At 42.1% G+C, this 12,563-nt stretch overlaps 1 protein-coding gene across 3 annotated transcripts in view; it reads left to right on the top strand.

The window, feature by feature from the left end:
- The window catches only part of ANKRD31 (ankyrin repeat domain 31), a 94,110-nt gene that overhangs the window by 37,204 nt on the left and 44,343 nt on the right, over positions 1–12,563 (top strand). For all 3 annotated transcript variants that reach the window (XM_089494308.1, XM_089494304.1, XM_089494310.1), the window contains 2 exons: positions 709–894; positions 3,443–3,585. In XM_089494308.1, the coding sequence (XP_089350434.1) occupies positions 709–894; positions 3,443–3,585 (329 nt within the window). The remainder of the gene's footprint in view (positions 1–708; positions 895–3,442; positions 3,586–12,563) is intronic.

The following is a 12,563-nucleotide window of genomic DNA, read 5'->3' as shown; positions in this document are numbered from 1 at the left end:
TATTTAGCTGTCAAATCTCTCCCAGCAGGTCATTCCACAGTCTAGGGGAGGCAAATGAAAAATTCCTCTGGATGCCAGTCTAGTTCTCGCCAGTTAAAATAGATATCCCCTAGAGGACCTGAGTGTTTGGGGTGGATTATATGGAAGGAGACAATCCTGTAAGTAACCTGGATCCAAACCATGTAGGTCTTTAAAGGTAATAACCAACACTTTGTACTTTGCATGGAAACTAATTGGCAGCGAGTGGAGTGATTTTAATATTGGTGTGATATGCTCACTCCTAGATGTACCAGCAATCAATCTGGCTGCTGTATTTTAAACTAATTTAATTTTTCAAACTTGGTACAAAGGTAGCAAGTGCATTGCAAAACTCCAGCCTTGAGGTTTCCAGTGCATGCAGTACCTTTAGTTCTTCCAGTTCTAGGAAGGGATGTACTTGGTGTGTCAGCTGAAGTAAGTCTGTCTGGGATGACATTTGGAGAGACGTATCTAGGAGTACTATCAAGCTGCATACACAGTTTTTCAAGGGGAGTGTTAACCCAAAAAAACCTGGTTGACACCTGTCTAGATATATTTCTGCAATAATAATGCATTAAATCGTGATTCATAGGAAGGTTATTGCTTTGATTCAGCTAATTTAAACAAAAATATCAGATCTACTTTTTTGTTTTATAGAGTTTCTTTCTTTTGTGTATATTTCTTACCCAGACAAGCAAATGGCTTCTATGAAGTTTCCCAATGATGCCTCATATAATTGCTTTTCACCATCAAGTATCAACAGAAGAGATATATTTGGTCAGACCTTATTGTACAGAGCAGCTATGGAAGATGACAGAGATAGCATATGTGCAGTGATAAAAGCTGGTGGAGATGTGAATATTCAGGACCATGCAGGTAAGCATAGTCTTCAGTGTAGCTTTGTATAATAGGCTAAAAACACACAGACTGACAGTCATACACATGCACACACACAGTAAGGGTTTTATTACATGGGACTCTTCTCCCACTAAAATAGCGCTATTTCCAAAAACACTGGGCTTTCTTTTCTATTGTGTCATTCTGGGATTGTGACCTTCATTTGCCCTAAAACTTTATCACAAGCATTTGGGATTGTGCATCCAGTACCACCCAGTACCTTCTCCAAAACAAGATCCCTGCCCCCTGGCACATATGTACACACACACACACAAATACAGATGCCCCTTCCTTCAGAAATATAAACAAAAAAAGTCTTAAACAGTTTTAAAAGGGCTTTTTTCTTTCATCTGCTAGCGATTAGTTAACTCTGAAGCTAGAAGAAAACAGCAAGAAAGAGTCTGTGGGTTAATGAAACAAATGCTTTTCCCATTATATATTTTCAGGTGTGCGTGTCTGTGTGTGTGAAAGAGAGAGAGAGAGAGAGACTCTGGGGCTATGAGATTGGGGGACGGTGAGCAAAGTCTTGGCTTTTCTGACAAGCACCAGTTTGGGGGGGGGGGGGTCATTTGCCAATGGATTTTTTTCTATAGAGAGAAAAAGTTTTAAATTTTCTCAGTTACTTTGCCCCTGGTCATTGGTAAGCAGAGGGCACATAAGCCACACCTAAAGCACACCCACTGACCACCCAAAATGGGTATTAAAGTCTAATTGAACAATCAAACTGAGAATGGTGACAATATAGTAGATGGAAAGCAGGTCATTAATGGGCTTTTGTACTAATAAAAAGAAACACTTTCCAAATAGTCTCCAAGTGGGAAAACAACAGAAGAGGGATGATGTCATGTGATAACTCCCAGCCAAAACCACTGTTTTCTTTATATTAATGTGATTTACCTGCCTTGTGTAATAAAATCCTGAACAAGCAAATGTTATCAAATTGGAACAAGATACTTTGTACAGCTTAAGCTTCAACAATACACTATGCTATTGTGTTTAGAACTAGATTCGTGTTTATTTTTGGATCTGAGTTTTTAAAAAGGGGGTTAAAATACAACTTAAATGATCACAGAGAAAATAGAGAGACAGCTTTCTGTATAATAAGCAAATTATTCTCTTACTTGTAGTTTTAGTTTTGGAATAAGTGGAACTGTCACAACTTGTGAAAAGTTAAAACATGCTCTTAGTCAAATTTAATGACAGCTGTACTGCTTACTTTTGTACAGGTATTTCTTGGCCCAAATCTGATAAACTGTTTCACAAGCAATCTTTCACCAGCATAATGAACCAAGCAGCTTTATACAGCAATTACAGTACCCGGTGGGCGTGGTTGGAAGAGAGACTTTGAGCACACTACTGAAATATCAATTGTATCCTATACTTGCTCAGTCTGGGAGGGATAGGGAAAAGAAATGGCACAGAAGATGGCATAATGTACCCTAAACACATGCCATCTAAATACAGATGCAGTTAATAAACCTGTGATGAGAAGGGCATACCCACTACATGCAACAGACATATAACTATGCCACAGTGTCTCTTATCAGCTTTAGTAGCAGATCCAGCAACAATCACGGTACTGAAATTCCCTTTATGTCCATCCAGGAAAGGCTTCAGATCCTCTCCTGTTTCCCACCATTCTGGAACACAACACTCAAAGTGAAGAAAGGAGAGTCCATAAGTTACAATAGAAGGTTGCCTTTAGGGAGCACTGAGGCCTTTGATGAGGGTTCAAGGCTTATCTAGTAGGGGAAAAATTCATTTGCCCAGCAGTCAAAGGAAGTGGATAAGACATGCAAAGGAAAGTGATGGCAGTAACTTTCAGTGCCTCACCATACTGGGCAGGGGATTAAAGTCCTGCCAGATAGAAGGGGGAATGCCTTCCATTCACTGTGTAGATGCTTGCAATTGTGTGTGGGCAACTGAGAATATTCTTCCAGGACCTGATTCTATACAATCGACAATGTGAATCAGCAGAAAAAGAAAGCTATTAGCCATGCAATCACCCTTTCTGCCTGCTCCCTTAAAGTCTCATCTTGAGGTCACAACTCACTAAGGTGTGGGAAAAGGGAGCTTTATCTGCTGTTCACCAGGAACAGAGAAACTATACATGTGGAAACTGACTTTAATGCTCATTATACAGGGTGGAGGAGATTCTGAAAAAGAAAGGCACATTTGTGTCACCCAGCACTCCCTTCAATTGTGACTCAAGAGAGAGCAGGGTGTGTTGTCCTGTATGGCAGCAGCTGTATGCTACAGACATTTTTATCTGTTTCATAACTGTCTGTCATGATGTTTATGAGGGCTTCGTTGGGCCCATACAGACAGGCCAAAATAAAGCTGCTTTGGGTCACTTTGGAGGTATGCTGTTTAAATGATGCATGCGTCCGAAGCCACGCCAAAGCCACGGTCCAGTCCTAAGGAAACTGTCTTAAACCCACTGCAGTTGCCCAGTTCTATTGTAAACTGTAGCAAAGGCGGACACTGTTCCATTTGGAGAAAGTAAATAATTTTTTCTGTGCTACAGGTTGGACTCCACTACATAAAAGTAGTGTAGCTGGTTCTTTTGAGGCAACAAATGAACTTTTAAAAGCAGGAGCTGATGTTAACTGTAAAGGAAGTGAAAAAGTAACACCATTACATAATGCAGTTAAAGAGGGTCACTACAAGGTAATCATTTTTGTATTTGAAACGCATCACATTTTATATAGCTCTATGTATATACTGCATATTGTTCATTAATGGTTAAGAATATTTGACCAAACTGAAAGTGATGATGACTAATTCCCATCCCTGCAGTCTGTTCCTATGACTCCCATGTCAATCTGCAATCCCATACAAAAAAAATAAGCCTGGCTCCTCTCAAAGGCAGAGGAACCCATTTAGTCAGAACAAGAAAATTAGGAATATACTCATTTTCAGTGCTTTGAAACCCACAGCTATCTGTTTATTATACAGATAGCTGTGGATATTCACATATTTATATAGACAGCTAATTGTCTTAACTTCACATATATTTGAATGTATTTACCCTCCCTCTTCCAAAAACACACAGCCATCTTAATTCATGTGAAGCAAACAGATGGTCACATGTACAATAATGCACATTTCTGCAGATTTTTGTAGATTCTCTGGTAAAAGCCATGAAGCCTTTTTCTGGGGAGGGAAGGAGATTTTTGGAGGAACACCTACAAAAAAGCCTTAATTTCTGTGAATTGTGTGTGGTCTGATTGCATTCTATTCAATTGGAATGAGTACAGTTTTTTTTTCATGTAAACTAGCCCCAAGAAAAGCTTGAATTCCTGCAGCAGTTTCTCTGTATTAATGAGGATTAACAGAAATAATTGTAGCAGATGGGCTCAGTCCATGAAGATGATAAATGTATTATTCATTAAGCTGCCATACATTTTTGTGCAGTTTTTGCATCAACCACTAAGATGACTTTTCCACCAGAAAGTGTTTGTCTCCCATGACCCCTTGTTACATACCTTGATGTCTTCAGGTTGGGAAGCCCAGGAAGATCTCAGTTGCATTTACAGTGGGCCCTTGGTATCCACTGGGGTTTGGTTCCAGGACCCCCTGTGGATATCAAAATTCCTGGCTGTTCCAAGTTTTGTTAAATGCCATGGCATAATAAAACAATGTCCCTTATATTAAATGGCAAAATCATGGTTTTATATATATATATACATATATATATATATATATATATGGATTATTTTTAAGCCATGGAAGTTGAATCCGTGGATAAAGAATCCATGGATATGGAGGGCCAGCTGTACCATATTAGGACTCTGAAGAGTCTAATTTTTTTCCTATTTTTTGGCTATTTTTTGCAGTGGTAATGTGAAGGAGACAGGCTTCTAACAGCCTTTCATTTTATTGATGGTGTTTGATAAACCATGCAATTTGGAATACAGTTGCCCCTCCATTTTCATAGACTTGGAATCCACGTCCCTTGCCTGTTCATGGGCAGCAGATGGAGAGGGACAAAATGGGGCACATGCTGCCATTCAAGCCAATGGAGCTTGGATATCAGCAATTTCTTGGGTTTTTTTGGGGGGGGGGTCTGGAATGGATCACCTGTGAAAATAGAGGGGCGATTGTACATGAGTGAAGGTGGAAGATGGACATCAAAGTCTTCTGGAATAAAATCCTGTAGGGGTTAGAGCAGACCTGTACAACTTGGCAGTAGGAAGGGGCCAAAATTAACATAGGTTAACTTCTTCGGGCCGCAGATAGGTTTTAATGAAATATTAATTAATTCATTAATTGTTAATTAATAATAATTAATATTAATTTCATCCATCTCCTTCTCTGCCCAACCCTTTTCTCAAGAGAAAGCCAAGCAGCGCAGGAACATTGCAAATGTTCACCCATCTCCATCCTCCACCCGGCCTTCTCCTCAGGAGAAATCCAAGCTGCAGAGGAGCCTTGTTGGGCAAGTATTTGCCCGCCCTCCTCCTCTGTTACCTGTCCTCCTTCGCAAGAGAAAGCCAAATGGTGGCGGAGCCTTGCTCAGCAAGCATTTGACCATCCTCCTTCTTCATTGCCTAGCCTTCTCCTCAGGAGAAGGCTGGGCTGAGCTGCAGAGGAGCCATTAAATTGTTCCACATCCTCGTGGGCCACCTGAAATCCTTTGGCGGACTGCATGCCGCCCCCCGGACTTTATGTTGTGCAGGTCTGAGCTAGAGACACTAACAAAATATCCCTGAAGAATGCATATCTGGTGGGATGTTGGGCTCTGGTCAAAATAACAGGCATCCTATGCAATGTAAAATCTGAGCATTAGGGTATGTGGCATTAGAGGCCTAGACATTCCCCTTTGTGAGTATACTTCAGTGTGTGTGTGTCTCCCACTGATCTTTTCTTCTAGATAATTTAATTCAGGTTTAAAACATGAATGCTAAAGGTATGCTGTTTTATTATTATTATTATTATTATTATTATTATTAACCTTTATTTATGAAGCGCTGTAATCTTTTTAATTAGACAGTTCCCTGCCCTCGGGCTTACAATCTAAAAAGACATGACACAAAAGGAGAAGGGAGTGGTGGAGGGAAAGGGGATGAGGTCCAGCAGTTCCTCTCTATCCCCGAGGCCTGGACCAAGGCAGATGGACTGGAGGGTGGGCTTGGCTTCATAATGAATGGTTAATCTTCTTCCAGGGAAAATACATACTCTCAAGTAGGATAATGCATATACAGTACATAGCAATACAGGAAGTGGTTTGATAAACAGGCACCAAAAAACATCAAATAGTAAGCGACAATTATGCAAAGCCTGGGAAGGCTTCTCTGAACAGGATGGTTTTCAACTCCGTTTTGAAGCTGGTTAAAGAAGTGATGGCTCTTGCTTGTGGGGGAAGAAGGTCCAGGAATGAGGGGCAGCAAGTGAAAAGGGGCGAATCCGGGATGGGGCAGAGGAAATCCTGGGCTGAGACAGCAGACCTTGACTACCAGAATGGAGGGCCCTGGTGGGAAGGTGAGGAGAAAGAAGGTCTGATAAGTAAGGAGGGGCCAGACCATGGAGGGCTTTAAATGTCGACAGCAGGAGCTTATACTGAATACGGAAAGGGAGGGGGAGCCAGTGAAGGGATGCCAACACAGGAGAGATATGGTCAGAGCGCTGGGCAGTAGTGATAATGCGCGCAGCTGAATGCTGGACAGAGATTAAAGGACGGAGGTGAGAAAGAGGAAGCCCAGCCAGGAGGACGTTACAGTAATCAAGTCATGAGATCACTAGGGCATGGACCAGGATCTTGGCAGTGCAGGCGGAGAGATAAGGTTGGATTTTGGCAATATTGTACAAAAAGAATCTACAAGCCTTGGCTGTGGTCTGGATCTGAGGGATACATGACAGAGAGGAATCAAAGATAAAACCAAGACTGCGGGCTTGCTGGACTGGTTGAATAGAAGTGTTGCACACAGAGACTGAAAAGGAGTGTTGAAGGGTGGACTTAGGCGGAAAGACAAGAAGCTCCGTCTTGGACATGTTGAGCTTCAAACGCCGATGGCGCATCCACTGCGAGACAGCTGTGAGACAAGACGAGACTTGCTGTTCAAGCCTTGGAGAAAAGTCAGAGGTGGAAAGATACAACTGGGTGTCATCAGCATACAGGTGGTAGGAAAAACCAAAAGAGCTAATGAGTTTTCCTAAGGACAGTGTGTAGAGAGAAAACAGAAGGGGACCCAGAACAGAGCCCTGGGGAACTCCAACAGATAAGGGAACAGGAGAAGAAGTCTGACCTCCTGCAACTACAATTCTTTTTAAGTAGTTCCCCAAGCCTTTTCAATCAAAGTACTGTAGTCTCTCAAGGTTTTTATGACTGGATATGTAGCTTGAGCCTTGCAAGATTGCAACAGCTTCACCTTGTGTCTTTCTAGTGATTAGACAGTTAGTCTGTGGTATAGGAGGAATGGATTGTACTCCATTCTGCATCTCAGGCACTGTTTTTGTGATGCTCCATGAAATGCTTCCTATAAGAGCAAGTCGTGCTTTTTTCTCATCTCAGTTCTTTTCCTTGCTGAACTACCAGGTAGGCACAACCGTTGGTTCCAGTGAGCTGGCTGTTGTGGATACTAGTTTTCCAATTGCATCTGTCTTGCTTTTTTCACACAGAATAATAGCATAACCATTCATGTGGAATCATTGTTCCTTTGGTGGGGTATGGACATATCTCCTGGGGAGCGAGGGAGTTCATGCCCATTAGTGCTCAGGTATAATCTTGGGGCATAATTCTTGTGTGAGATGAGAGAGGTTCTTTATTCAGTTTCCAGATGAGTCTGTACAATTTGTGTATGAGGGATTGCACCTTCTGTGAGGACTGTAGGTAAAGAACAAGGATTTGCATGCAGGAAGTTCCATGCTGAATCCTTAGTATTTCTAGGATAAGGATTAGGCAGGCAAGAGGAGAGGGAAGAGGTCTACCTGAGAACTGCTTCTAGTTAGAGCAGATAATATTGGGCTTCATAAACAGCCGGACCTTGCATTAGGAAGTTTCCTATGTATATTTGTACACTGCCTCCTCACTGATCTATGAAACTGACTACATATAGTGACTGAAATGTCACTCTTTCTTACCCTATGAGGCTCTTTCTGTTTGCTTAACAAAAGCAAAAATAGGCTGTCTGTTGTATTTATGCTGTCAAAATACTTATTCCAGTCTTCAGGGTAGCTTGGAGCATCTCAGTTGCTGGGCACTTCTGGTGTCTCACAGTAGGACACCCGTGGGGAGAAATGCTCAGGAATGCTCTGTGGCTGTTGTGTTGGTGTGCTGGGAAGAATGATGTCATGGCATCCTTCCATCAGGTCAACCCATCAGATGAGAGAGATTGTGTTCTATCTAGCATTGATAAGGCAGGGTATGTCAAAAGTACTCACTTTGAGGATTTTGTTTTATGTACTGCACCTGATGATGTTCTGCTTTATGAAGCATGGGTTTTTATGAAATTTCAGGATCAGAACTTGGAATTATTTTTGTTAAAAATCCATTTCGTACCCCTTAGTCATAAAAAAAAACCACCCCAAAATGACAATTTTAAAAATCATTAGGCAGTTTTATGAAATTTTAAGCGGTTATCTTTGGAAATAATTGTGTAGTAATGGTGGTGTATATTTTGAGTAATTTAACTGTTTTTGTAAAAATGTAAAACTAACTTGCTACTAACATGCTATTGTTGAAAAAAGATATTTCAATAGTTTTCTCTTAATATGATTACTGTTAACAAATTACTTTCCATGCAACCATTACTGTTATCTAATTGGCTTTATCACCTTTCCAAGCTCCTATCTGTCCCTTCACTCACTTTCTTTAGTCATACCAGACAGAAGTATTAGCTGCCTGACAAAACGGGTGGTTCGTTAGTTTCTCTTTAGAGTTCCTCTGCTGCACCATCTAGTGGAAAAAGGAAGAAATAAATGAATAATCGGATATTCCGTGTGTTTCAGGACGGTTATCTAAACACTAAAGGCACCAGATCATGGGGCTATTCAGATTACCTTTTGTACCAAAATGTAACCTAGATTAAAAGTGGGAAGTTCCCATTGGCACCAGTTTTTAACACATCAGGATTAGAGTGGATTTTTTGAAAGTGGATTATTTCCTGTTTTTTTTTTTTTTTTTTGAAAACCCATTTCTTCCCTGCTGCCAGCAAATGTGAACTTGGCCCCAGTCATGATCGGGTCAGGTTCAGTGGAGGGATTTAGGTCAGAGGGTGGGCAGTGGGTGAAACATGCCTCCCATCTCGCACTGGCTTTTTGCAAGCAGCTTTCTCTCTCTCTTTCTTTTTTGTAATTTTTATTTTTGACAGATTATGCAAATGCTTGTGCTACAGGTTGATACATATTGATAGAATGTGTATGCTTGTCCTACATTTCCCTTTCGTTTGCTTGCTGCCCGCACGGCATGTCACTTTGCAAGTGACATTTTTTAAAAAATTATTTTTTTGTGTGTGGGACAGAATATGCAAATGCTTGTGCTACATATGTTTCCCTTTCAGTTTGGCAAATTGATACAATGTGTGAATACTTGTGCTACATATGTGTGGGAAATGGAGGGAAAGCAGAGGCTGCCAAGGAGGAGAGAAGGAGGGATGGCATTCTGGGATGGCAAACGGAGGGAAAGTAGAGGATGCCAAGGAGGAGAGAGGGAGAGATGGCATTCTGGGATGGCAAACGGAGGGAAAGCAGAGGGTGCCAAGGAGGAGAGAAGGAGAGATGGCATTCTGGGATGGCAAACGGAGGGAAAGCAGAGGATGCCAAAGAGGAGAGAAAGAGAGATGGCATTCTGGGATGGCAAACGGAGAGAAAGCAGAGGATGCAAAGGGGAGGGAATCTGAACGACCCAAAGGCACACAATACATGCACATACACACACAAGTTGACAGAATATGCGAACACTGCCGTCAGGTTTTTTTTAAAAAAAGTAGGGAGGAAAGCACCCATTTCGTTGGCCAATGGTTGTAGAACATGTCACCTTTGATGAAAGTGGAAGTGAATTTGATTGACAACAAAGGAGGCTCCATTTTAAAGCAGTGCTGCAAATGTGAACTTCAGAGGGGCAAATTGCATCAATCAAGGTAAAGGGTAGTGGGATGTAACCATGGCTCCTGTCAGTCCAGTGTTAATGGATACTTTTCAACTTGTGCAGCCTGATGATGTGGACAGGATCCTTGGAGAGGTAAAAACCATCACATGTGTCTTGGACCCTTGTTGTTCTTGGCTTATTAAACAGGCCAGAGGGGGACTGGCTGAGTGGGTAAAGGAGGTAATCAATGCCTCCCTACAACAAGGCAGAATTCCATCCTGCCTAAAGGAGGCTGTTGTGAGGCCTCTGTAAAAATACATCCTTAGATCCCACAATAATGAATAACTATCGACCAATATCTAACCTACCATTTCTGGGCAAGGTTTTGGAATGTGTGGTGGCTTCCCAACTCCAGGGGTTTCTGGATGAAACAGATTATCTAGATCCATTTCAATCACGTTTCAGACCTGGCTATGGATCAGAGGCAGCCTTGATCGCCTTGGTGGATGACCTACGCAGGGAACTGGACAGGGGGAGTGTGTCCCTATTGGTTCTCCAGGACCTCTCAGTGGCTTTTGATACCATTGATCATGGTATCCTTCTGGACCACTTCTCTGGGATGGGGTTTGGAGGTACTGTTCTACAGTGGCTCCGTTCCTTCCTGGAGGGGCGATCTCAGAAGGTGGTACTGGGGGACTCCTGTTTGACCCCCTGGTCATTGACCTATGGGGTCCCTCAGGGTTCTGTGTTGTCCCCTATGCTGTTTAACATATACATGAAACCGCTGGGAGAGGTTGTCCGGAGTCTTGGGGTGCGGTGTCATCAATATGCAGATGACACTCAACTCCTTCCCACCTCAATCCGAGGAGACTGTCCTGCTCCTAAACCAGTGTCTGTCTTCAGTAATGAACTGGATGAGGGCAAACAAGTTGAAACTTAAACAAGACAAGACAGAGGTGCTCCTGGTCAGTTGGAAGGCAGACCAGGGAATAGAGATCCAACCTGTGTTAGATGGGGTCACACTCCCCCTGAAGACACAGGTTCGCAGTTTGGGGGTACTCTTGAACTCAGCTTTGAACCTGAAGGTCCAGATCTCTGCTGTGACCAGGAGTGCTTTTGCATATTTAAAACTTGTATGCCAGCTGCGCCTGTTCCTTGAGAAGCCAGATTTGGCCACAGTGGTACTTGCCTTGGTTACATCTTGTTTTGGACTACTGTAATGGGCTCTACATGGGGCTGCCTTTGAAAAGTATTCGGAAAATTCAGCTGGTTCAAAGAGCTGCTGCTAGGCTGTTAACAGGAGCAGATTACAGAGACCTTACAATGCCCCTGTTGAAACAGCTTCAATGGCTGCCAGTTTGTTTCCGGGCACAATTCAAGGTGCTGGTAATTACCTACAAAGCCCTACATGGCTCAGGTCCACAATATTTGGCAAACCGTTTCTCCTGGTATGAACCGGCCCGGACTCTAAGATCCTCTGGAGAAGCCCTTCACTCTGTCCCAACACCATCACAAACACGGTTGGTGGGGACACTAGAGAGAGTCTTCTCGGTGGCTGCCCCTAGACGCTGGAACTCCCTGCCCAGGGAGATCAGAACGGCTCCCTCCTTGATGGCCTTCTGCCACCAGGTGAAGACCTACCTGTTCACACAGGCGTTTAGGGAATTACTATAAGGACAGGCTGGGATGTTGGACCAGTTTAAAAACCCTTTTCAATGTACTTTAAATTTTTTATATTATTATTGTAATGTTTTTTAATGCTGTGAAGCCGCTCTGAGTCCCAGTCTTGGGAAAAGAGCGGGATACAAATAAATAAATAAACAAACAAATAAATAAATAAAACATCTTTCCGGGGAGATTCGGTACTGGCTCAGCGAATCCGAACCGGATCTACCCAGGGCAAATGAGTTAGTGGGAATGGGGCCCATGTCTGATCTTGGAAGCTAAGCAAGGACAACCCTAGTTAGTAATTGGATGGGAGACTGACAACAAATACCACCAGGCACTGTAAGCTTTATTTCAGAGGAAGAAAGCAGCAAAATCACCTCTGAATATTCCTTGCCTAAGAAAACCATATGAAATTCTTGGGATCACTATAGTTAACAGGCAACTTTAAGACACACACACATACACACAGAGTTTTTCCATAAAAAGTTGCGGGAGTTCTTATATTCTTGAAGCTGTTCTTGAACACTGGGGACTTTCATTTCAGATCTTTAGAAAAAATGTTTCCTTTCTCATCACAACCAGAATTCTTTCTTTTGGCTTCTTTGCATTTGGTCAATAATCTGGTCACACTTACCTGGGCTTTGAGCACCAGGGGAGGTTATGATTTTAGACATGTATTTAGATATTAGTAGAATATAGAAATGGACTAAATCCATTATCTGTTCCTCTCCTCTGGAAGAATCACGTTTCCCATTAGGTACCAGATGTATACATTTCTAAAACAGTTTATTATCCCATTACCCATTCCAGTTTTGTACTGTCTTATTTGTGTTGTATGCTATATATATTTTTATATATCACAACATAATGTAATTTGCCTACATTTATTTACAAGACTCTTATAATAGCAGCCACTTTTTTGTGCTCTTTTTAAATAGGAGCTTGAAAAAGT

The sequence above is a fragment of the Sceloporus occidentalis genome, unplaced genomic scaffold (genome assembly GCF_023333645.1).
Source record: "Sceloporus occidentalis isolate IW3139 unplaced genomic scaffold, rSceOcc1.0.p SCAF_1, whole genome shotgun sequence".
Lineage (NCBI taxonomy): Eukaryota > Metazoa > Chordata > Lepidosauria > Squamata > Phrynosomatidae > Sceloporus > Sceloporus occidentalis.
The sequence above is the reverse complement of the archived record's forward strand: the minus strand, read 5'-3'. Positions and strand labels throughout refer to the sequence as shown.